Source organism: Chionomys nivalis, chromosome 4 (assembly GCF_950005125.1).
Source record: "Chionomys nivalis chromosome 4, mChiNiv1.1, whole genome shotgun sequence".
Classification (NCBI taxonomy): domain Eukaryota; kingdom Metazoa; phylum Chordata; class Mammalia; order Rodentia; family Cricetidae; genus Chionomys; species Chionomys nivalis.
The window spans coordinates 75247763-75275560 of NC_080089.1; the positions used below are offsets into that span (position 1 = coordinate 75247763).

The following is a 27798-nucleotide window of genomic DNA, read 5'->3' on the forward strand; positions in this document are numbered from 1 at the left end:
ACCAATAACTCCAGCTCTAGGGGATCTGATGCTTTTCTCTGACCTCTGTTGGCTCCCAAACACAGGTGCATGCAACGTACACATAGATGCATATGTAAAAATAGAAAGAAATCTTTAAAATAATGCTTAGTAGGACATTGCCCTCATTCCCCCTTGTCCTTAAGATTGCAAAATTCAATGGTGTAAAATGCTGTGGAGAGATCGTGACACTTCCTTAGTTAATCAGGAAAAGGATTTTTAGATTTCCTGAGAGGCACTGTCCTAGGCACTGGTTGGCACAGGAATCATTAGAATAGAGTGTGGTCCCCTCTCTGCAGGTAACTATACCTCAGTAGGAAAGAAAAGGCCCCATTCTACACTGACTTGGGGAGAAAATTGGTACTATGGTGTGCTTAAAGGACACCAAAGAGATCAATGATGATGTAACATTTAACAAGATGATTTTACATTTTTCAAAATGTTTACTCTTTAACCTTAAGAAAATCCTGTCTTAGTTCCTTGTCTTGTTGCTTTCTTTTCCTGATATATCTTCCTGATGGACATAACTTACGGGAGAAGCGGCTTTTGGCATAAAGTTCCAGATTACAGTATATTATGGTGGAAGAAGTGAAAGCACCAGGAACTTGAAGCAGTGGGCTCCATCCACAAGAACAAAGAACAATGAGTGTGTGCTGTTTCTCAGCCCCATTTTTCTGCAAATATAGTTTGGATCACAGCATGAAATGTTGTCATCCAGAATGGATGGGTCTTCTCATATCAATTAACAAAATTAAGGCAGTTTCCCAGAGACCCAACTCTTAGATTGCTCAAATTGACAGCTAACATTAACCATTATAATAACTGAGGTATACATCAATATTTGGGGGAAAACTCTTAAGAAATAACAAAATAGATCTGAAATTTCAAAAATGATTTGTGGGAAATATTTCTAAGTAAAAATTATCCTTCTGCTCTACTATGGTGTAGAGAGTTACCAGATCACACCTGGGAGTCCTGAGATACATAAACCAATGCAATTCTTACTTCAACTGAGGCCTGAACAAAAATAACCTATCCTCTCCTCGGAATTGGATCTCACAGATCTTGTCTGCACTGGTCACATTCTTTGAGACTGAGACACTAAATCTCCATTTGTATTTGTCCATATCTTAAATTTTAAAGTCTTATGTCTATGATACAAGCTTAGTAACTTTTAAAAAAGAAATTATTTCCTGAAACTACATGTATGTAAATACATTGTATCTATCTCTCAGTTTCACAGCTTAATATCCATCTCTTTAAATTTTTAGTACTTTTTAATTCCTGGGTTTCTGCATGATTTCATTTATTTATTAAAATATAATTTTAGTATCCAATGCAATCTCAAAAAATAACATGAAAATTATTATACATACTATATACATTTTCTATATTTACAAAGGTGAGATTAAGCAAAATACAGATCTCCTGTTATTATTACAGCCCTAAGAATGCTTTTCTAGAATGTTGTTTTCGTGTCAAAATACATACAAAACACACACACGCACACACAAACACTTCCTCTGCGATAGAAGCAGATCTTCCTGTGGTTAATAGTAGGGTGAATTCTAAAATACTGAAGAGAAATAACAGAGCTGCTTACCCCCCAAAAAATCCTCTAACGATGCCATTTTCTGTAATAGGCTTTGAGATGACAAAGGACAGAAATAAGTTCTTTAAGTTTTTTGTCTCTACAGTTAACTTCTGAAAGACTATCTGGAAGTCCATTGGTAACTTAGCCCCATGTGACATCATCTGATCTTGGTTGAAAGTTTTCTTTTGACTTACAATTTTTAAAATAAACTATATTAAGTTGAAAATTTATAGTGGCAAGAACACCTGTGAATATGAATATGAGACTAGAATGTGACCATGTGACTAAAGAAGAGCAGAGCTGTATTATTTAGGTCATGTGGAAGTAAGAGTATTTTCTGACCATTATGAAACCAAACAAGGAAAGGACTAGAAAGAAACCCTTACAACTCCACTTTGACATGGGAAGGGAGCCCCATAGATACTCTCCTTGAGATACAATGGCATATGTTCTAACAGGAATGAGGAAATTTTTGGCCACCTTTAAGCAAGGACATGGGCAGACTGAGAGATAAAGGATGGGAAAATGTCTACAGAGCTAATGAAAGCCAGGCACAAGCCTATATAGCTATCACAGTATTTGATAAAAAAAGATTTTGAATACAGAAAAATTTTTGTTGCAAAGGAAGAAAGGATTGCAATTCTGTCTTACAGATTGAGATGGTCTGATGTATTCTTGGTTATCAACATACTCATGCAACACGGGGTTTTAGTTGGTGAATATTCACAGTGTGAGGGAAGCATGGCACATACACTATAATTTCAGTTACCCAAATGTATGTACTCTTGCAGGATCTAGGACACATCAAGTTGAGCTTGAGACTGGGTGGCTTTCTTCTTGGCTTCTTCTGTTTTGTTTCCTGTAATGCACATACTAAAAAAATAATTAAAAGTATCCTTTAAAGGCTGAAAAAAATGCAAAGATTTGTTAGAGAAGAAATATGTTGTAAACTTACATACACCCCCCTTTAAAAGGGAAAATCAGAAAGAGATGGATAAATTCCTAAGGTGCTAGCACAAAACAGCCTGCAGACCACTGGAGAGGAGCCGGGGACTTAGATGTGAATCAATACAACTAAGACCACCTGATTTTTGGCAAAGGTGTCAAAATACACTGAAACAAGAGCCTTCTGTGCAAATGCTACTGTGAAAAATAGGTATTTATGTAGAAATTAGATCTCAACTTGTACAAAGTTTCTTAATGAATAAAATACCTAGATCAAGATCCTAAAATCTAAAATTTCTAGAGGGAAAACATTTTATTTTGTGATTTGAGCACAAACAAGGGCTTCCTGAAAATAACTCCAGTAGAACAGAAAATAGCCTCAAAAGTCAATAAATAGAACTATATAGGATTAAAATCTTCTGTATAGCAAAGCAAACAGTCACCAAAATAACAGATAGAATGGGAGAAAATCTCTCTCAATTACACATCAGACAGGGAATAGACATAGATATGTGTGTATATATATGATATCATCATCTGTATATAAATGTATACACACACACACATATATATATATATATGCAAAAATTGAACACTAAGTGAACACTAACATCCTCCAATTCTCAAAAGAAAAAGAAACACAAATGACCAATGGATATTTGAAAAAGTGTTCAATATCATTAGTCAAGAGGGAAATGCAGATGAAAACTACTTTGATATTCTATAACATCCCATCAGAATTTCCATCAAGAAAACAAACAGCAAATGTTAGCAAGAATGTAGGGAAACAGTAACTCTCTCTCTCCTGATGGGAATGTAAACTGATGCTACCAGTGGAGAAATTGGTAGGAAGATTCCTCAAATTGTTAAAAATAGAATGAACACAGGACATCATTATTCTTTTCCTGGGTATATGCACAGAGACCTGTACATCCTACCACGGAGATATATGCACAGAGACCTGTACATCCTACCACGGAGATATATGCACAGAGACCTGTACATCCTACCACGGAGACTCTAGCACTTTCATGTTCATTTCCTAGGGGCTTTGTTTCATATTTTTCTGAAAATTGTTCATTGTTCACTTCAGGAGACAAGGAGAGCCTAATGGAGTTGGATTTTAGGGTGGTGAGCAGATCTGAGGCTTTGGAGTGCAGGGCGAGGGTGGTCTTGGAAAGAAGCAGGACAGGTGACCAATCAGAATCAGGTGAAGGGGACAAGACCGGAGAACCCTTGCACAATTTCTCTGTCACTCCTGGTACATGGCCATTGGCTTGAATGGAAGGCCAGATGCTCTTCCCTTTCTTCAGGGCTGGTGTCTATTGTGTGACTGTGGATTATCCCACAACATTCTTACTCACTCCTCTTGGAACCTCATTTCAAAATAGCTCTCTTCCTCCAGGGAAGCCACATACTATTTCAATCATACTTCCGTATGAGTCAAATGATTACCTTGATCATTTTAAGTTTTCACAAAGGTTAGTATAAAATGTTCTGAATAGGAATGAATTTTATAAATTTAAGCCATCTGCACTAGATCCTGAAGTTGTGAGAATCAACTGGGTAAAAGAAGAGCCAACTAGAGGTCTAGTTTAAAAGTTTAATTACCTAGTGAAAATTAACTCATGCATTTGCAGGCTCTGAAAATTAAGGGGGTCAATATTCTAAGTCACAAACACAGGAAAATTCTGACTCAGATAAAAGCTTCAATTTTTAGTTCTATAAGTGTGTGGCTTTATATAGCTTTTATGAAATATTTGCGTGTTTAATATTAGCCTTTATTATAGTACCTCCTTCTTAGAAACAATATTAAAAATCCTTTATATCATAATTATCCCTGGTTATATAAACTTATTGGAAAAATATTTTGGTCATCAAGTACAACATCAGGGTTAATTCAATCCTTACCTGCAAAGAGTTGACAATAATTATGAGCAAATATCCAATTTATGTATTGAACAACAACATAATTTTTCACATGGTACAGCAGGACAATGTAGATGTGATTATGGACTTCTCAGCAATATTTTACTTAAAAACTACATAATTGGACCTTCACAATGGGAGACATATAGTCACATTGTTTGAATAAGAAAGATATTTATGAAAACACAGTACAATCAGGCATAAAGGACTTTAAATGTATACTTGTCGAACAACTGACATGCTGATTCATACATGAATACAATAACAGAAACACATTTCATGAAAAATCTAGATTTTCTAACTCCAAAGTCTGTAAAGAAAATTTAAAAGAATAGAAGAAATACGTGGCAAGTTGGGAAATCTTTTGTTCCCCTTTTCAATAGCAGAAAACTGAAGGGAAAACATTCCCTTTGAACTGGGAGAACTAACAGTGTTTTTCACATTCTTATCATTTTATAATGTGCATAAAGGAATAGAATGGGTTGTCAATTAATACTTTCATACTTATATAATGATGCCCCCAAATCCCATTATTTTGTGTCACGCAATGAGAAAACTATTTGAAAATAATCTAATGAAATTTATGCTTTTGGTTGTGACACGAAGTAGAAGAGTTACCTGTTGAAAATTGAATTCTGTTGAAATGTCTCTAATCGTAAGGACTATCTATGTATTTTGAGATGGAGTTGATGCTTATTTGATTCATCGCTAATGCAAACCTGATATTGTTACATTGTATCAAAGTGCTAATAGCCCTCATTTCAGTTATGGTTAGTAACATCTCTAGACACATTCATACTGTCACTTATGAACATAGTTGCTATTCTTCCTGAATCAATGTGCATTGGGGTGAAACTGAGTATTACTGTGCCTAACACTTTTGCACTAAACTTATCCATAATTTATAGCTACTTAATTCCACATTGTGGAAAATTTAGGAATCACATTTTTTTTCCTCACAAACTTGGGATGATATTTAGCCCCAAATGAATAAACTCAAAATATCAAGGTTTTATGATATAATAAAAATTCATAAATCATTATTCTCAAAGATATTTGATAAAATTATTACACCATCCGTATTAGTGACAAAATTAATGACATTAACATCTCACATTGAAGGTTTGAAATACAATAGAAATAAAGGCAGATAAATGTCCAATGTTCAGCATAACTGAGCTCCAAAATAAACTGTTCCTATAAAGTCCCTCATCTGTGCCAGTAGCACACAATGAGGTAAGTAGTTAAGCACCCCAATAACACTGCTATGTTTTGGGGCCTACTTTTTTTTTTTAACCATTTGTCCTACAAAGGTCACCGTATTAATTCAAATCACTCAGGATTCATGGGCCCTAATGTTGAGAAATATGTACATACTTCATGATTCCATTCCCAGAGTTTCATTTATGTATCAGTTTTATTCAACAGTTTTCTTCCAGGCAATAGTTATCCTGAAAATGAGCTGCTTCCATAAAACAGAAACTTTAGTAAATAAAATCGGCAACTGAGAACTTTTAATAAAATCTCCAGTCATCCAGGTCCCTTATAAAGCGCACAAGTGCCTTAAAATCCATCTTCTTTAACATCACACTAAGAACACAGTGGCAACTGTTTTTGTAAACCATTATCTCTTTGAGATGACGTGGGTGAGACTCCACATGGACATTCAGCCTCTTCTCTCAGACCTCCAGCCAGGCCGACAGTAGTGAAGATGGTACTCCCTGCTGTAGATACCTGTGCAGTAAAAGACTTTATTTCACACGGGCTAATAAGATGGGCTAACGGAGACACCATTTAGAGCAGTAGTTCTCAAGGCTAAAGTGCGTCATAATCACCCGTAGAATTTGTAAGCACATACACTTCTGGATATCAAGCCCAAGGCATTCATTCAGGTTCAGTAAGTTTGGGACATATGTTTAATCTTAGTTCCTGGGGACTGCAGGTGTTGATGGTTCAGGTACCACATCACATTAAGGATCACTAATTTAGAACAAAAAAATTCTGACTTTTGATTGACCATACCAATACCACTTCTTTTCCCTACCCCTCTATTTCTCTCTCTCTCTCTCTCTCTCTCTCTCTCTCTCTCTCTCTCTCCCTCCCTCCCTCCCTCCCTCCCTCCCTCCCTCCCTCCCATTTCCTATTTTTTCATCCTTCTCCACCCCTTGCCCTCTCAAGACCTCTCCTCTCGTTTATGTAACAAGAACTGTCATCTTAGGATCTAATACTGTCTAACAGCTTAGCCTTAATGAAGCTCAATTATATTGGATAAAATCAATATATCATCTTTATTGAGCTGCAAGGCTATTAAGGCTTATTACCCAGAGGATTTGAAGTTATCTTCAAATCTTAAAGTGCTAAATGTCACCATAATCATAAAACCACAGCTCTCCTTTCATGTAGTATGTGGTAGACAAAGCTCTCAAAGGGGAGAAAGGAGACACTGAAAGTAATCATTTTCATAGATAGAGAACATCACATATAGTTTTGATAAACCTCATATATGAGGGTAGTCCTGGCTTAGAGTACTAAAAGGCACATTGTAACAAAATCCTCAACTTTTGAAAAGAAAGTATGGATAGTTTTGTTGTATTATTTTTCTCTGGGAATGAAGAGTTGGGCAAAGGCAACGTGACAATGTAATTATTTTCAAATAAAATCTCTCTTAAATATTAAAAACATCCTGTTTTGATATAATCGGAGTGTCTACTGCTCAGTATGAGATGGAGTATATACTTTTAAACTTTTAATTTAGAAGTGAATACTTGCATCGGAAGAATTTTACAGAGAACAAATTTGAAAAAAAAATTATCATTTCAATTCCCTGACTTACATTTATACAAAATATACTCTATACTTTCTATTTGTGAATGAGTTAGTAGCAAGCCTTCTATTTTCCTAACTTCCCATCTCTTAGCCTCAGGCATGCTAAAATTACTAACACGGAGAATGTAGTAGAACCAAATGGGGATGGACTGGGGGTTGTAACAGTACTGCCAGTGTGTGGTGGGGACCACTGTCTTTGGTTGTGTGACTAATCCGCCAGGCCTGAGAATCCTCAGCATTTCTTCCTCACTAGACCACAACAAGCCTTGTATCGTTTATTTGCTGTTGTTTGTTTTCAGTGATGGGGACCAAATCCTAGCCTAGTGCAAGCTGCTAAAGACTCAGCTATGAAGCCCCGTCCCAGACCTGGAGTCTACAGCCCTTCACAAACTCTGGCTGCAGCTTCCCTTCCCTCACTTCCTAAGTTCACTACCATGCCTTCACATTCTTTCTCCTGCCAGGCTGACTAACTCTTTCTCCCTAATTCGAAGAATACAATAACCTGATTTTTAGCTCTTAATTTAAATGTTAACTCCTTCCCAGAGATGAAAATGAGTATGTATTAGTAGTTGCTGCTGCTGAAAAATTTTTTACTTTAATACAGTCATTTTAATTCTGTATTGCACACACACACACACACAAAGATCTTAGCTATTGTAAAGTTATAAACCTGAGAACATTTAGTAAATGAAAGATAAAATTAGTGGCAAATTAAGCTTAATAGTATATATGTCATGTGATTTTCAATGATAGATTTTGAATATGTACAAATTGTATACTATTCTGTTCAGACATAGTCTCCCAGTTAGCACACTGTAATGATAGTTTTTGTGAATATTTTTAAAAAATATTAAGTCAATTAACATATGTCTGTTGTTAACTTAGTTAATAATTGTTACTTATTTTATTAGTCGAAAGAAAATGATTGATTTTCTGTGATTTTTAGCAACCATTTTGAGTTGTGGAATTAAAATAACAAGGAGTTATAAAAAGAATTAGAAATGTTTAAACCCTTAATTGCCACAAACTTCAGTTCGAAAAACTAAGAAGAAATAGCCTAAAACATATCCAACTGCAGTTTAAAGGTATAACATGTTCGAGTAAATGGTTCAGGAAGTATTTCAAATTTGGTTATTTCCAAAGAGTGATCGATTAAAAAAAAATGGATTGACAAATAATTTTAGGTTTGGATCAACTGGATACTAAAACTTCCGTTCATAGAGTCTGTATAAAAGAATAGTTTGAGTCGGGTGTCCTCATCATAGCAATAAATATTCTACCAGTTTTGAAGCGGTCCTGCCCCGTTGGCTGCTGGGAGTGTGCTTATGCTGGTAAGCACCACGTGCTCTGAGAGTTTTGATACGTTATCAAAGTTGCTGATCTGCGTGGTCAGGGACTTCCTGCTTTCTGTGCTTGTGCGTCCCCTTGAGAGCCGATCTCCTTGGCGATGATGAACCCCAAGACAACAAGAAAAGGCAGCTTTAAATTCCTCTCGAAATTTTCCTGGCAGACCAGAGAGAATGAAAGGAGGGTGAGTTATGTATCAACAGCTCTCAACACCGAGTGCGCAGGGTACAAATGAGTCGTTCCCTTGAGCCACACTAACCGTGAGGTGGAGTATTTTGTATCAATAAAGGAAATAGAGAAAGGAAATTAAAAGATGAAGTATTTTTCTATGTAATACTTGATGTTTGTTTTCTTTCTTTAAAGTCAAAACTCTTGTGTTTCTCGTCAGTTTTTCACCCTGTAAGACACTTGATTGCTTCAAAAGCAATTAAATCTATCTACATTGTGTATACGTAAATAAACAGAGATGTGCTATATTATAAAGATGCTGAAACCATGAGAGGTCACAAAACAGAAAAAAATAAATTGTAGTTTTTTATGAAAATTCTGCTTTTATATCCCATGTGTGACAAAAGAGGAAAAGCAAGAAGCTGGAAGAATCTTAGCAAGTACTTATCTTTGACCTATTAGTGAGATTTTAGGCATTAAGATGATGAAATGATCACCTTTATTAGAGTGAAGGTTGTTCTTGGAAACTGTTATTCTCTCTGGGCCTATGCTTCTGAGGGACTAGGTGTGGTGACTGTCCCCAGGCCTAGGACAATGGCAGGCACACACCAGGTCGTAGTCTGTGGCCCAACTTAACCTTATACCAGGACTCTGCTTTGGTCTGTGCCTTCTGCTTCAAACACTTGCCGCCCAACTTCCGTATAGGTTTCACCTACCCAGTGCCAGGCCAGAGGACTAGCCCGTGTGTGTGCAGCAACTATTTAAAAAGTGACAAACTTACTTTTCTGAAATAAAATTGGTTGTCCTTTTATTTTACCAACTAAACTTTTTTAATTTGTGAAATAAAAAAATTATATTTCTAGATTGCCATGTAATATTTCAGCAAATGTATGCAGTTATCAAAGCTTAAATGGAATTAAACAGATGTAAACATTTGTTATGTATTCATAGCAAAAACACAAAATCCTGATATGGGAGAGTCTTCTGTTTTGTGTTGATTTCATTGGTTAAATAAAGAAACTGCCTTGGCCCTTTAATAGGACAGAAAATTAGGTAGGCGGAGTAAACAGAACAGAATGCTGGGAGGAAGAAGGCAGTCAAGCAGTCGCCATAGCTCTCCTCTCCAAGATGGATACAGGTTAAGATCTTACCAGTAAGCCACCACCTCGTGGTGCTACACAGATTATTAGATATGGGTTAATCAAGATGTGAGAGTTAGCCAGTAAGAGGCTAGAGCTAATGGGCCAAGCAGTGTTTAAAAGAATACAGTTTCTGTGTAATTATTTCGGGTGTAAAGCTAGCCATGCAGGAGCCAGGTGGCGGGAAGTGGTCCGCAGCTCTTTACTACAAAATCCTGTTTTATTTTTTAACTTTTGAGATCTATAATAGATCCTTCTATTTGTAATTATCTCTCCATCAAGTCTTCCTCTATCTGTTCTAAGTACTTAGACAAATCATGCAAATCAAAAAGCTAATATGAAATTGGAAGGCACATGCTCTTTATTAAATGTACAGTAAACAGCTTTCTTGAATATAAAAATGACTATATAGTTAGAAAGGGAAACAAATACATAGCCTAGTAATTGGGAACAAAATAGTACAAAAATGTAGATAATGGCAGCATAGTTCTGATGAGGCCACCTGTAGGTTTCCCAAGCTCCAGGGGATGGTTCACACTTACATTCTTATGGGCAGTTCTAAATGGATTTAGTGAGCTATTAAATCAAAAACTAACATGAACTTGGTATGGGGATGTTTGGGAAACAATCACAAGGATTTGAAGGGAAGAAGTGGGGTTAGATGATATCATATTCATTTCATATACATATATACGCAATATATAAAAATAGTAATATATGTAAAATATATTGCAGAGGTGTGCTGAATTAGTTATGGATGTGTGTATCTTTTAGCTTAAGTGTTATTTGTGAGCAATCCTGTTTTTTTTTTTTTTTGGGGGAGTGAGAATTCTTCAAGGAACTTAAGTATAGAAATATCTGAAAGTGGATTGGTTTCAATCCAGTTTCAATTATGCCATGCATTTTGACAAAAAAAAACATATCAATGGAAGACATACAAAGGTATTTCATACTTTTTAATTGTAGGTTTGATCAAAGGAATGTATGGTACTCAAAATTTTTACTGTTCCATTTACTGTTTATTCTAAGTTTTCTGAGAAAATATTGCACAATGCCCTCTGAAATGCTATGTGCCATGTATTCACTTTCAAAAAGGAGAAATCCAAAACCAATCCAGTCAGGGGCTGTCATAGCTTCCACACAACAGACACTGACGTCTGTATTTTCTTCAGAACTGTTCCGGAGCATCTGCTCTGGAAGCTCCACCACTGAGGTGAGGCTCCTGATGAAACACTGGACACTCACCACTGAGAAAGTTGTAAATGATTGGGTTAGCAGCACTGTTAGCATACACAAGCCAGTGGGAAAACGTGAACCAAGCATAGACAGTCTCTCTGTCTTCGGTGTGTGTGAACATCCCAAACACTCTGTAGGAAGAGAAACAGAAACAAAATCAAGAGGGATCTTTTGAATAATTGAATTCAAAGATGACACACTTCACAGCAATAAACTGGCCCTGAACTCTGCACTGACAGCCAAGTATCTTCAGAATGGTTTTGGGTACCCATCAGAACTTCCAGGGTATGCAGGGTACACACACACACACACACACACACACACACACACACACACACACAACAAGTCAGCTCAGAGGAAAAGGCTGGAATCAGGAAACGCGAATCTCTTGTCAACAAGATAGAAGCTGACTTTCCATCCTGTTATCTTGTTTCTAGATGGATTGACTAACCATTAACCTTGTTGCTATTCCTTATGTGCATGGATGGTATCGTGCGTGCATGTCTGGGCATCACTTGTGTGCATGCCTGGTACTCACAGCAGTCATGAGAGCATGCTGGATCTCCTTGAACTGGGATTACAGATGGTGGTCAGCAGCCATGTAGGTGCTGGGAGTTGAACCCTTGTCCTCTGGAAGACCAGCCACTGCTCTCACCCACTAAGCCATCTTCCAGACCCATTGCACATATTTTAATTACCAGTGCGAAACTGGAGTGCTAAATTCTTCCCACGTTCACTTGTGCTCTGACGAATGTATATTTCCTAATCTCTAATGTTCCAAGTCTCATTGAAATTTCCATGAGGTATCTTTGTTTACAGTAAGTGACTGGTTTTCAATGAGTAAGATTCTGATAGTCCTTAGGTACATGAGTTTCAAGTTTTCATATATTATGAAATGTATTACAGTACACTCAAAGGCCATTTTTGAGTAATTTTAACATTGTCTTTCACTTGTGTGGGGTGATTAGATAGGGGGTAAAAGTAATTCCTTAATGACCTGAGTTCAGATTCCCAGAATGTCCACAAAAATCCTGACATATCAGCCCACATCTGTAATCTTAACAATCATATTGTGAACTTGCAGGTGGAGACAGGAGAATCTCCTGGACTCTCATAGCCCGGCTATCTTGGAGTACACAGCACAACTGCAGAAATGAAGAGCAGAACAAAGAACTGACTCCCAGTAACTTTTCTCTTGTCCTCTAACCTCCATATCCGTGTTATCGTGTTATGATATGTGTGCCGCAACACACACACATACACACACACACACACACACACACACACACCACTGAAAATAAAATCAAGCCCACCATATTCTATTCATAGAAATCTCCCACTCTCTTTTCTGGTAGAATTTAATGATGCCCAGAAATCCACCCACCCACTTGCAGCTACTCTGTCCCAGGAAGAAGAGATGTGTTCCCTCCTGGAGGCCCTATCAACGATCATGTGGCTTGTCTCTTAGACTGCTTTCCAAAGAGAAAGATGTATGATAGAAATAAATTTCTTAGACACAGTGATGCTCTATAGAGCAGTAAAAGTTTGTATAACCACATACAGAGCGGAAGAATGTGGACAAATTTAGTCTACAATAAGATACAAGTGCTAGTTCGAAATCTTTGAAATACTAGATCACCTGGAGGAAGTTAGCTTCAATCAAACAGGCAAAAGGCTACATTTCAAGAAAAAGAAGATAGGGCTTTACAGTGTGTGAAAAATAAATGAAAACAAAATTGATATGCTAGGAAGGCTAAATTTAAATATAAATATTTATAAAAAATGGCATGAGTAAACACAATTTTCAAAATTGTTTTAAAATGTTTGTGTGTATACAAACAGGCTTATTGCTCAAAATGTGAAACATTTTAAAATTAAACATAAAAATTTTGCTCCACAGGAAAGGAAGGTACTTAATTCAGAATAATAAGCTGAATATTATTGACAAGAGGGCATTTGGAAATGATTGGAAGCAGAGGTCAAGAGCAGAGATAGAAGAAATTCAAATGTGCACCTCATAGAATGCTAAATCCATTCTTAAACTAGTTTGTTTAGACTACTAAATAGAGGAGGGAAAGAAGGGGAAAGGAGGAGGAGAGAGAGGAGGAGGGGTATAAGGGGAAAGGAGGAGGGGACAGAGGAGGAGGGGTATAAGGGATGAGGAGGAGGGGAGAGAGGAGGAGGGGTATAAGGGGAAAGGAGGAGGGGACAGAGGAGGAGGGGTATAGGGGGAGAGGATGAGGGGAAGAGGAAGGAGGAATCTATTCAGTGTCATTCATGTCTATGACGCTCTTAATATCAGAAAACAGAAACTAGCAAAGACAATATTTTTTGCATTTGATTTCTGTGAGAAATAACATGAGAGGAGAGACTTAGCAGTAGTAGAGGGTACATGATGTATTGTGAGTGGACACAGATCTCAAGAACAGGGGTTTTCAAAACCTTATACATACAAGGCTATGATGTTTCTGCACAAAAGTTCATTTTGCACTTCTTCATTAAAAAGTCTTTAAACAAACACAAAGACCAAATCTTTTCAGCTGGTTATACCACCTTTTATCTGATTCTAGCCAAACCTACCGGTCCCTAAGGTCCCCAGCTGTGAGGAATATGATATTGACTCTGACTTTGGGAAAAGGGACAGATTGAGTTTGAAGACCTTTAGAAATGGAATTAAGTGACGAGAGGCCAAGGAGAATGGCACAGGAACTTTCATCTGGCGATGGATCGAGAGAAAGACAGAGACCCAATTTGGATCAACCGTCTGAGCTCTTAAGGTCCAAATGAGGAGCAGAAGGAGGGAGAACATGAGCAAGGAAATCAGGACCACGAGGCGTGCACCCACCCACTGTGACAGTGGAACTGATCTATTGGGAGCTCTCCAAGGCCAGCTGGACTGGGACTGAATAAGCATGGGTTGAAGCTGGACTCTCTGAACAGGGCGGACAATGAGGGCTGATGAGAGGCCAAGGACAATGGCACTAGGTTTCGATCCTAATGCATGAACTGGCTTTGTGGGAGCGTAGCCTGTTTGGATGCTCACCTTCCTGGACCTGGATAGAAGTGGGAGGACCTTGGTCTTCCTGTAGAGCAGGGAATTTGGACTGCTCTTCAGTATCGAGAGGGAGGGGGAGTGGACTAGGGGGAGGAGAAGTGGAGTGGGGATAGGGGGAGGGGAGCGGGGGGAGGGGGCAATATGTGGGAGGAGGGGGAGGGAAATGGGAAACGGGGAGCAGTTGGAAATTTTAAGTAAAAAAGAATAGAAAAAAAAAAAAAGAAATGGAATTAAGGTTGCCTTGGGACCAGTCTGTGTGCAACAGGTTTGATACAATACAACGTGGTAATATATTGTATTGTCATGAATATAACATGGTACTATAATATGTAGAATGTATAATATAATGTTATACTACATTATATAAATATAACACATACATATGTCATATTAATATCAATACTAAAATTATTTCAACAACTTCAAGAAATGGACATCTTTCTCTAGGTTTAATGTTGAACACAAAATATCTACTTTATGGCTGCTGTGCTTAGTGCCCCAAATGAATTATTCTTATCTCTTTTTATTCTGGAAATATTTTCTTTGAAAGAAAGGACTGCAGTGTGGTCATTTATATATTTGAGAACAATGTTGGAAACCCATTTATTCTCATGAAAAAGAACTCAGATGTGCATTTTTATTTATGAAATTAGTTATTGAAACACAATTTTTATTAGAATGTTTCCTCCATCTAAGGCTTAGCAATCTACCCCGAGAGGTTAGGAAAACAGCTATTTTATCTACCATTCAACTGAAAATCTCCACTGACAGAGCATGCTAGAAGGCTGACATTGCCTTAAGTGTTCTAACAACTGAGTTGACTGGCCGGATAAAGTACCTAGGAGAGGGTTTTGTCTGTTTAGAAAGAAAGGAGTTCTTAATTAAATGTCAAGCTGCCTGATTTTCAAATAAATACACGGGCTTTACCTCTTTAGCACATTGAGAATGCTGATTGGGAGATAGCAAATTGCAAAGACCAGAAGAACGACCATGAGCATCCGGGCTGTTTTCCTCCGTGCTCGGATCTGCTTTATCTCAGCAGCCACAGCGCTAATCCGGGCCTTGCTCTGCTGTCCGGACCCTCGGGGTTGAGAAACCGGTTGCTGCTGCTTCCATTTTCTCTGAACCACAGAAGAAGTTCCTGGGATCTGAAAGGAAAGGGGATCCCTCATTGGTACTTAGCAAATTTCCACATGGAAGTGAAGAAGATTAAGAAGCAGAAGTTTGGAATATAGAATTCCCATTTCTCCAGAGCACTGTCCTGACTATATATCCTTAGCATTCTTCTGGTCAAATGCCAAATAGATGTCTGCGTGGGAAAAAGTTAAAAACAAACTTCTGTTGTTGTGTTAAAGCATGACGACTTTTTCAAAGTATAACAATAAAGAATACAGGCCCTTATTAAAAAGAGAAATAAAATAAGGAGAAAAGAATGCTAAGAAAATTCCAACTACAAATGTCCATTATAAATTCTAGATTCAAGTGTCACATACGTTTATAGCGGGACAAACACACACACACACACACACACACCCCAAAAGCTTGAATGAATTTTTGATGCATCGTTACTGCCATCTGCTGTCATAGGGAGGCATAGCACCTGTGTCTCCTTCAGACAAAGCAAATAAATCTATGCATAGAGGGAACAAAACAAGCTATTCTCCGTGATTTACTGTTCACATTTACAAAATTGCCTGAAACTAATTTTGCAATTTGTCCTTCCAGAAAGCACACAAATACAATGAAAATCCTTCCAGGTCTTACACCAATATTCCAAATAGCCACGATTTGTAGCAATTATATTACACAACATGCTTTTCCTTTGATTTTCAGTTAGTTGACAATAGCAGAAGTTCTGCCAAGTATAATATTTTCTTAATTACAATCTCATGAAAATTGATAGACCTTAGCAAAACATCAGAATCAGAGTGTGCCTTCTTTTTTGATAAGATGTGCCAATAAGTACACCAGTGCGACAGCTTGATTCTGTTACAATTACTCAGCTGTTACTTTTATCTTTGTGCTGCATGCTGTACAGAGCAGTGTGTTCCCGTGGCCTCTCAGAATGAAGGTTACATGGAACCTGTGACTGTTTACACTACAAGATCAAAGTCTGTTAGAGAATCGCTTATTTGAGAACGGAGCTTTGAGGTCCAAACAGATGAGTCTCATTACATGAGACCCCACTTGACCATATTCTCAAGTTAAGGAGATCAATGATGCAAAAGAAAACCCGTGCTGCAACAGAAACACCTCACACCTGGGCAGGACCACTTCACCAAACCGCTGGGAGACAAAGAGCTAAAAATTCTCCCTCTTCTGTGATTCACTTTTTAAAACTTTTCAAAAAGTGATTAAATTTTTATTTTATGCATATGAGTGTTTGTTCACTTGTATATCTGTGCACCACATGTATTCCCAGTGCCTGCATAGGTCATAAAAAGATGTTGGATTCCCTAGAACTAGAATTAGATAATTGTGAACTGCCATGTGTGTGCTGGGAATGAACTTAGGTCCTCTGCAAGAGCAGCTGGTGCTCTTAACTCCTGAGGATCTCTCCAGTGCTGTGGTTCTCCTTATAAAATGTAGTTTTAGGAACAGTTTCTGTAAAAATAGCAATGGATCTTAAAAAGTCCCAGAGGAATTCTATCACAAAGCCTGTTAAGTACCTGCTTAAGTGGTCTTGAAGTGGTTTCTAAATAAAACCATAAAGATTATTCTATTTTTGAGTGTTCCTATGAAGGAGAGAGCCAATTTTCTTCCCGATGACTTCTTCAAGCATCAAAACATTCCCTTGAAGAAAAAGTGCCACAGAGGTACAGAGTTGAGGCCCTTGCAATGAGAAGAAAGAAATGGAACAATGCCACTTTGAGATAAGGATCTGAGGCAGAAGATGCTTAATCCTTTCACTCATTCTGCAATTATCGACTGTGCAGAGAAACCGAGCACCCAAGGGAGACAGTAGAAAACTTATTTGGAGTCATTACAACAACTGACACTCAAGAATCGCACACGAGTCACAACCTTAAGTCATGACTAAGGAATTCATTGTAGGTTGTCTTCTGACCTCTAGTCCGTGTGCACACACATGCACATAAACAAAGCTGAGCACATACATGCATCTGAACAACACACAAAAACTGCTTACTCTCTTGTATATAAATTTTCCAAAGGAAAAATTTTTACAGTTCAAAAAGGGTGTGTTTTGAAGTTCGTACAAACTAAAGATATGACCTGAAGTAGTCTACTGCACTTAAGTGCAGAAGACAACCTAGAATGAAATTCCTTAGTTGATATCCACTTTATTCTTTAGACAGGGTTTCTCATTGGCCTGGAATTTGTAAAGCAGACCAGGTTATCTGGCTAGGTATGCTAGAAGCCACAACATTAAACAGTAATTGCTCAGCCATCTTTTCATGAGCAGCTTATCTGAACTAAGGGATCTGATAAAGGCTAAAACAAAAGGCTAGTGCTCTTAACTACTGAGGATCTTTGGCATTATTGCTTTGTAAGTGGCTGCCCTTTGTTGTGTTCCTTTCTGTTACATATTTGGGGATTAATTCCTACAGTTAAGAACTGTTTAGTGGAAACAGTTTCCCACTGCCAGGACTTCATTCCTCTTACCTTGGTAAATAGAGAGATCTGCAATTATCTTTATCAGCAGGCATTTGGTCAGTGCTTAGGGTCCAGGCATAGAGCATTTCATCTAAGATAGTCACAGATAACCAAGGACAATGAATTGCTATTTGCCCAAGCTGCTGTTCTGGTTTTACCCCATGACCAGAACAGCCGATAACAGCTGATAACTGCATAGGCCAGAACTGATAATTAGGAGGTCTGGGTCTCTTCTTTGCTAAGAGCAGTAACTCTAACTCCAGACCAAGGCCAGTAAAACCTGCAGGTCTCATGTACGTGTGTTATCTGATTAAGAGCTAAGATTTCTACCTTGATGTGGGATATCCTTCTGTATATATGTTGCTTTTATTGGTTAATGGGTAAAGCTGTTTTGGCCAATGGCTTAGCAAAGTTAGGTGGGAAATCCAAACAGAGATAGAGAGAGAATAGAAGGAGTCAAGGAGACGTCACGTAGCTGCTGAAGGAGAAAGATGCCAGAACCTTAGCAGTAGGCCACAGCCTCGTGGTGATATATATATATATATATGTAGATGAATAGAAATGGGTTAATATAAGATATAAGAGCTAGCTAGAAATATTCCTGGGTCATCGGCCAAACAGTGTTGTAATTAATATAGTTCTGTCTGATTATTCCAGTCTGGGCAGCTGGGAAACTAAAGGTAGTCTCTGTTTACACTACCTGTTTGTGTAATTTGCCTGGTCACCTGGAAGCCTCTATGCTTACTGGGAGAAAAGATACGGCATGCTGATTTAAACAATCGTGTGCTATTCATAATTTTACTGAAAATAAACCTTTTATTTACCACCTAAAAATGTAGTGCAGCACGCTAATCTCCTCCTCTTGGATTCCCTGATGATTTAATTTCTTTCTTAATTAACTTTCTTCATTAAGGAGTTTATCCGATGTGTACTAGCCATTCCCATGGATCTGTCTCTCTCTGTGTGTAAAAACACTTATCTGGATTGTTATTGGGCAAAAGAATTCCAGCCCTGTAACCTGCCAGGGCTGAAGAATTGCTGGTTTTAAGGGTATATATGACTGGGAACGTTTGTAATGGATAGAACTATGTAGAACAAGTGAGAACAAGGAATAAATAAGAATATAGAGAAGAATAAAAAAATATGGACAGAAAATCCCATCGTAAGTAGACGTCTTTACCCTCAGATTTTTAGCTCCCATTTAGCTATTTGTGGCATCTTTAATTGAACCCCGTTACAGTTAGCCTTAGGGATCTTTGTGGTTCCTCATCTCCAGCACAGGCATTACAAGTATGCTCTATGATATCCAGATATTTTTGCATGACTTTTGGGTATTAAAGTCTTGTTATCATGCTTGGACGGCAAGCAATCTGCAGACTGAGTTATCACTCCAGGCCTCAGAATTTTGAATGCATGTCTTATTAAACTAAAGTAGTAATAATGATATAAATGGACGAGAAAAGACAAATTCCATGAGATTATACCTATGGAAAGTCTTTTACGAATCTGTCACTGAGGGCTCCATAATATCTAACTTTAGAAAGTAGGCCATAAGTATGACATGCTCGTTACACTGCAAATAAACAGCGTAAACCATCTTGGATATGAAAATATATTATAAAAGAAATGTGAGCAATAATTATTAGCTCACAACAGCATGCAATGATGAAAGAAAGAAATGAAATAAAGCTGCCAGATAGAGGAGAAGCCTCTCATGTTTCTGGATTGGCAGATTTAATTTTATGAAAATGTCCATATGGATAAAAGTAATTTGCAAATTCACCATGATCCCTATCAAAATTCCAATGTCATTCTTCAGAAAACTAGAAAACAAACCAAAATTACCATAATCACATGCAAACTCAAATGATCATAGATAGACAAAACCCTAAACAGAAAGAGGCTTCTAGAGCAAAACATAGGGAATACACTTGTTTGGTGTATTGTGAATGGTATAGGTAAGAACCTGCTGAAGAGAACTCTAATGACGCAGGGCATAGTCCCAAGAATCAAGAAGTAGACTTTATAGAATTTAATAGTTTCTACACAGCAAACAAAATTATCAGCAGAACAGGCAGATATTCCCCAGATTAAGAAGAAAGTCTTTGCCAACTATACCTCACGCTGGGAGCTTGATATCTAAAATAAATAAAGCACTATAAAATGTAAATACCCAAACCTCAGAACTGCCAGTCGGTAAATAGGAAAATAAAACGAGCAGCTAGTCTCAAAGGAAGAAACACAAATGGCCCATAAATGTTTTCAAAAACTGTTTAACATTCCCAGCTATCAGGGAAATGTAAATAAAACTCTTTGAGAATCTATCTTTCACCATTAGAACGACTACTCTCTTAGGCTTTTTATTGCTGTGATGAAATGCCAGGACCCAAAAGAACTTGGGGAGGAAAGCAGACAAGGGGATCACAATGCATCATGACGAGAAGTTAGGGCAAGAACTCAAGGCAGGTGCATGAGGCAAGAACTGAATTAGGGGCTCTGGGTGGGGGGTGCTGCTTGCTTTGCTCTATTCTTTTTCTTTTTTTTCCCTCCTTTTTATTTATTCTTTGTGTCTTTCATATCATGCATCTCTATCTCGTTCATTTTCCTGTCCCTTCGTATCTACCCTCTGGCCTTGCAACCTCCCCGTCTTAAATAAAATAAAATTTAAGAGAAAAAGAAAAGAGAGAGAGAGAGAGAGAGAGAGAGAGAGAGAGAGAGAGAGAGAGAGAGAGAGAGAGAGCAAAAAAAGAGAGAGGGGGAAATCAATCAGTTTCGGCACTAGAGAGAGCTGTCCCTATGCCATACCTGCACAGTAGAGCTGACCCTGAAAGTGTGTGTGAGGTCAGACCCTGAGGATGTCAAAGTCAGAGAGTGGACCCGCCCCTTGCTCATCTCTGCAAGTGAACTCACTAGCAATACAGGAGAGCTCACCCTGGTGGTGAGGACATGGGAGAGATGGCAGATTGAAGGAAACCCTCTTCCACTCCCCTGCAACTACCCTGGCTCAGAACCTATAAGGTCAGCCCAATCCAGCAGCCCGCTTTCTTATCTCATCCAGGGCCACTAGCGATGGGCACCACCCATGGCAAGCAGGGCCCTCTCAACATCAGTTATCAATCATGACAAAGCACCACTGGGTTGCCAACACTGAGAGGACAATCCGGTGGGGGCATTTTCTCAAATTTTTCCTTCTTCAAAATGACTCTATCTTGTGTCAAGTTGACAAAAGAGCAGCTAGGACAGCTACCATGAAGAAGACAAATGGCAACAAATGGTGAGACTGTGGGGAAAGCGGTGCCCTTACCCACTGCTGGTGAGAGTGTGAACTAGTGTAACAGCTATGGACGTCAGCATCAAGAGGTTCCTTAAAATGCCCACTTCTAACTGCCATGAGACCCAGCAAGAGCAAAGGATTGCATATTCTCCCACAGAGACAGACAGTCGCATGGCTGTACGTGTGGCTTCACTATTCACAGGAATAAAGGAATGGAACCAACCTAGGCACCCATCACTATCAACGACAAAATGGATAGTGAAAATGTGCCACATTCAGAGACTTGAAACTTACTCGGCTGTTAAGGAAAGCCCACTATGAAGTTTACGGGGAACATAGATGATGTTGTCAAGTATTATCTTAAGTCAGGTAACTCAGTCTTGTCTCGGAGAGACAAAAATCACACATTCTTTCTCTTATATGGTTTTACACTTTAATGTTAATAGAATCTTGATTATGCATTCTATTCAGGTTTTCTCATTCGCATTGATCAACATTTGCAATTTTGGAATTTGTTTTGTATATGTTTATCTATTGTGTTCCTTTAGTTCTTCATTGGTATTTTATTGTTTTCTACTATAGCATTTAAATTTTATTGTGTCTTTCACTGGGTACTGTTTTGAAAAAAAAATGTTCCTAATCGTTACAATAAACAGCTCAATTTAAACAATCATTAATACCAATCAAATTTTAATACACATAAATGTGTATTCTTTCCAATATGACTGCACACCTCTTCCTACAAGTTAAGAATTTATGCATTTGTAAGCTGAATTTTCAGTTTTGTTGTTTTACACAATTGTGCTTCAGTCTGGTTATAAAGAGAAAAGAATTACAAACAAAAATATCTTTATAGTAATGTTCTAATAGACCTAAGTAGTTGTGTTTACTTGTCCTCTTTTATTTCTTTGTTGAGTTTGGGCATTGCTTTCCTGGGTCTCCTTATATTCTATGACCTTCTGTTCATTTTCTCACACTAGACTTATTATCATTACTCAATATCATTGCCCAACTTATAATTTCTCTAGAAATGTTGGTGAATAAAAGGTGGACAGTGGACAGTTTCATGGACTAATCATAAATGGAAGGCCTTTCTGGCTTTGGAAAGTTAAAATCCTGCGTGACTTAAGAGTATACTGTTGTTCACTTCTCCCTTCTCACAAGTTTGAGACATACAAGCACTTAATAATATCTGTGAAAGGCATTAACAGAAGTTTCCTTAATAACTACGATCTCTTCTTAATCCTCACAAGACTCAGAACTGGACTGAATGTTGAAACCTGCACAAATAGCCAAGAGAGTTCAGCGCAAGAAGTTTCTGAACGAGACAACCTTGAGAGACCGATCTGCAGTTTCATTGCCAGTGAATTCCTTGCATCGTATTGTCACAGGAAAGGGAGTAGAAGTTACTGATTTAAACAACACAATAACTATTTCTTTGAGTGATCACTAAAGCTCTCAGCAGAGTCAGACAAGGGCATACAATTTGCTCACTAGCAATTTTACACTCGCTAATTCAAAAGTACAAAAGAGAATCCATGCATCTTTGTAACTTTAAACAAGTAGGATAGGCCCTTCTCTTAACGGCTCTCTAGATGTGGCCCGTGGCAAACGCAACGCCTGACAAGTCTGTTTAGAGGCTGTAACAGAAGCCAAGCCTTGCTCAAGCAGAGTTCTATTTAATTATCCATCTGGGGTCAATTTACTTTATTACAGCTGTAAAGTGGGCTCAGCTCAACTTGCCAATTTCCATTCCAATCTGCTTTTTAAATGTTTCGGTTTCACAGTTCAGGCATTTTACGACAAATCTTTTAAATCATGTGGATTGCACTAAGTGGGACATTTCATCAAAAAATGTAGATCAGTTCTAAGCCTGAAATACAATTTGAATTTAAGTTTTGGAAACTGAGAAATATAAGCTTAAATGATAAATAAGCACATTGCTTATGGCTCAAGAGTGATTTACACATCAGAGCACATTTTTCAAGTTCCTTCTCTGTGTAAGGCAACAGGTGACAGTTGTAGACACAATGGCGACAAGACAAATTGTGTATTACTCTTAAGGAGTTTAAAGGTACATTAATTTTTAAGTAAGTAAAACTGTGAACATATGTAAAACTGCGTAATGGGAGATGATCTTGATATCTAATATGCTCCCCACAATCTTAATCTATACTTATAACATATGCATAGCTGTATTGTACATTAATACTTTTTTCTTCTTTGAAATATGACAATTTCTCAAAAAACATGTAATTTTTTTCTAAAAGCATTCCTCTGAATGGAAGGACAGTGGGTTGCTATATGCCCTCCCTTCTTTAAAGTCTCACTGTTTTTCTCTACTATATATTGGGTGTGCATGTGGTGATTAGAAGGATCCAGGGACTCAGGCTACTATGTGCTGTCATCAACTAGTAGTCTACAGGAAACAGATCATTGCAAGGCTGCTCTGGAGCACCAAGACGGAAGTTTATTTTTAGGGGATGTTACTCAGTCACAAGATACGTCACTCAGTGGTAAAGATGTCACTCAAAACATGGCCAGGACCTGAGTTTAATCCTCTAGCAGGAAAAAAAAAAATGAGGACAAATGACTAAGATCACAGACAGCAACAATCCAGCACATGCTAATTTAGAAATGTAATCAGACTTAGCTGAAAGTCCCACTAGCAATACGGACTGTTGAAGTACTTTATTTAATGACCTGGGTACTTATTTCAGTGATGTAGGTGGATGAATTTGTGAGCTGTGCAGACTTGCCTTAAGCGTGATGGAAGCGAAGCTGGAGGTGTGACTTAGTGGCTAAGAACTCTGGTTTCGTTCCCAGAGCACACAGGAGACAGCTGACAATTCCCTGTAACCCCTATCCCAGTAACGCTTTGGTCCCCACAGGCACTGTGCACACATGATCCCTAGACATACACATATGATTGAATAAAATAAAAAATTTAAAGATGATGAAAGTCACAGGAGTCAATGACAAACTTTGAGTAACTACCAAGCAGCATGCTCGGAGGTCAAACTCATGCATTTTTGCCCTAGACTGCATTTTTTTTTTTACATTTTCATGCTGTGATATTCCATACCATCTGCCCTCAACTTCTGAGAAGAAGGCCCTGTGACTTGTGCCTTTTATCAGAGAATACGTTTGTCGGACAAATATCTGACTTTGAGACCAATGAAAGATTACAAGATATATGCTCACAGCAGAAGTTTCAAGAGGTAGTAGGTATTTCCCCAACCTTTCTGCCTTTCCTGAAATACTCAGAATGCCATGTCCCAGAAAACACCACTCGCATAGACTGGTGGAGTAGAGCTGACCCCAGCGCTGACATGAACTGAGAGTAAGATAGAGCTGTTGCTGAGGACAGTGTGTATCTTTAATAGTAGAGCACCCTAGGAAAAGGTGATATAATAAAACATACTAGGAAGTAGGATGTTACCATAACAAAGCATCCTAGAGAGCATGTGCTTGGCTTTAAGTCCGAAAAAATTATTGCTGGGAATTAAACAAACCACTTCTCATGTCTTACAGTAGTTTACCTTGTTCTCTTGCTCTGTTTTGATTAAAAGATTTGGAGAACATAACATGACTTTGACACTAGATATAAAAATGTCTCAGGAGTTATAAATAAAAAGGAGTAATTATAAATGAAATACATTAGTGTGTATATATAATATATGTAAAATACATAGTATATTCAATATATATGTAAAATGAAATATATATCTGTAAGTAATGAAAATCATTTAAAAAAACTTTTGCTGTAAAAAATGGAAGAAAAATGAAAAATTAGGAATTGTACAACATAGAGGACTAGAAATTGTAGAAGCTCTTCGGTTCCAATAAGTGAAATAAGGGTCTTGAAAAGGTGTTTTGAATCCCAAAGATTTAAAACACAAATGAAGACTCATTCTCAAAGACCAGATAGAACATTGTAGAAATGCAGGAAAACTAATGCTAAGGATATTTGAAAATGCTGAATGGAAATTAAGTATTTTACAAGCTTCCACATATAAAGAAAAGCTCATGAAATAGAACATCAGGTACCTGCATGTAGATATAGATATATCTATATAAGAATTTAATGGTTTAATTGGAGTTGCTCAGGGAATAATTCTCCTCCCAGATGGTGCAAGTTGCCAAGTAAAAAGTCACTTGCCAAATGCTGAATTATTGGCTAAGGAAGTCCCATAGAACACCCAAAGCAATGCAGGCTCCTCTGTTGTTCGTTTCCTACAGAATTTGATGGTTAAGTCGCTACAGCTAACAACACCACACACTTTGATATGGAGACATAAAGGTGGTGCCAACGGGGAATCTTCCTTCCTGTTCACAAATTTTCATAGTATCTGAAGGTGCTATGCAGATACTAGGGGAGAAAAATCAGCATCAGCCTTAATGAGCTATGATTCTTTGAGCTCCAATAAAGACAGGCAGTGTACATTAAGGGTGCAATAATGGCAGAAATGCTGTGTAGATAACAGTCACTTTCTGGTTTTAGGAAAAAAGTTTAGCAAAATAATAGTAATTGATTCATCCCTGGAGTTTATGAGCTCTCCAGTCCTGGATTATTAGCAAGGTATTTCTATAAGAGGAAACTCTTACGGAATATGGCCTTAAATCAAACATTCCTGTCTCTACACCCATAGATTGACATAGGTCTCCACCTCCTCCAAGAAGTTTCTTTATTGTTATGGGGGCAGTTATTTCAGAAAGTTGCAGCTGGTTAGCAAGTGTCTGTGGGGTACGCAGTCACAAATGGAGCATATCCATCACACCCTCTACCCCCACAATTCAGAGACCTGTGCAAGAGGAACTGGGAGGGAGAAATTTGTATGAGCCAGAAGTTGCGAAAAAAAACTGGGACCAAATAGTTTCTTCTGGAAATAGCAAGACCACTATGCTTATGGTTGCCTATATAAGACATGCCCCAAATCCAGTCAATCATTATGCAGGTAGGAGGGGCTCAGGATCTCCTACTCCCATCTGAGAAGCTAGAAGGTTGATGGGTGATGAGTAGGAGTGGAGGTTGGGAGAAATAAGTTTTCTTTAAGTATGTGGCTCCTTAGGTAAGTCAGCCATACTTCAGGGGATGTCCTCAAGTCCGTGAGTAAATGAGAAGCACAAATTTGACTCGGTGCACCATAAATATAATAAAATAAAAAGAGGATATGGCCTTTCAAGGAGTGCTGCTATGGGAGGAGTTAGGAGGTGGATCGTTGTGTAAACATGATTAAAATAATTGCATAAACATATTATATTCAAAAATAATAAAAGTATTGTTTAAAAGCCAAACAAATAGAATTGTTCTTAATGAATTAAGATGATCTCAGTAAGTTCTTTCTCAATAAAATATGTTAAAAAAAAAAGATCAAGAACCTGCTAGCCCATAAGCTTAATAAACTCAGTGTACTGGTGATAGTCATAAAGAAGGAAAGAATATGTCTTTATCATGCCATATAAGTTACTAAACATAAGAAACTGAGTAACATATACTCTACATATTTACAATTTTCCATACATGCTTGATGATTCAACTGAAATGTTACCAGCCTGAGCTTAGAAATCTCTGTCCTTGCCCACTTCACCAAATGCTGATACTTTGTGCTTGTATTGAAAAGGCTGCTTCCACTGTGCACCTGATTATATCCTTTTTAAAGAATGAATTCACTAGTTACATAAACTGGTGGTTTAGTTTAAGGCTGGTATGCAGACGATACTAACACATGGCAAATGAATCACTAAGAGAATGGATAAAATCTCATGGGTGGGCCCATTTTTTAGCAAATCAGAGTAACCCTAATTTAGAATTAAAACTTCAAAATGTATTTTAGTTATACTGGATATGGGGGCGGGGAATAGGATGGGTGATGGGGGAGCAGAAAACAACCCTGTGTTATCTTATTCTTTAAATCTACTGTAAATAAGATCATTAAAGTTGAATATGTATCCCATATGTTAAATGTGTAACAGAAGTTTTACTTAAAGTAAAGCCATTTATATTTAAACCCTCCAGGAACTAGAATTAATTTTTGTTATTTATAATAAAAAGTAAAAATCATTTTACTCCCAGGGGTCGAGAGGTGACTCAACCGTTAAAAATACTAGTTGTTCTACTAGAGGATACAAGTTTGGTTCCCAGTATTCACATGGCAGCTCTTAATCAACTGTAACTCATTTCAGGGCATTTGGTACCCTCTTCTGGTCTCTGAGAGCACTGCGTACATGTAGTGTAATGACATACATGAGGCAAAATACCATAAAAATAGCAATAAATAAATCCTTAACAAAAATTGAAATATTACTCCTAAACAAAGAAAAATACTCAGCTAATAATTGAGGTTGAGATTTTATCAGAAGTGTAGACTTCTTAAGGCGGAATTCAATACATTTGCTAAAATATCAGTGAAACAATCAAGGAATATTGATGGAGGAGGGTCATCTTTCTATCTGTTGCTTTCATTGGTTAATTAATAAAGAAACTGCTTGGCCCCTGATAGGGTAGAATTTAGATAGGCGGAGTAAACAGAACAGAATGCTGGGAGAAAGAAGCCGAGTCACCATGACTCTCCCACTCCAGACAGACGCAGGTTAAGATCTTCCCTGGTAAGCCAGCTCGTGGTGCTACACAAAATATTAGAAATGGGTT

General features: G+C 37.8%; 1 protein-coding gene across 1 annotated transcript in view; it reads right to left on the reverse strand.

Moving 5' to 3' along the window:
- Positions 1–5443: 5443 nt before the first annotated feature.
- The window catches only part of Hcrtr2 (hypocretin receptor 2), a 92909-nt gene continuing 70554 nt past the window's right edge, over positions 5444–27798 (reverse strand). The window contains exons 5-8 of the mRNA XM_057768483.1: positions 15185–15405; positions 11212–11333; positions 8593–8815; positions 5444–6220 (exon numbers count right to left, since the gene is read on the reverse strand). Coding sequence (XP_057624466.1) covers positions 6166–6220; positions 8593–8815; positions 11212–11333; positions 15185–15405 — 621 coding nt within the window. The 3' untranslated portion in view covers positions 5444–6165. The remainder of the gene's footprint in view (positions 6221–8592; positions 8816–11211; positions 11334–15184; positions 15406–27798) is intronic.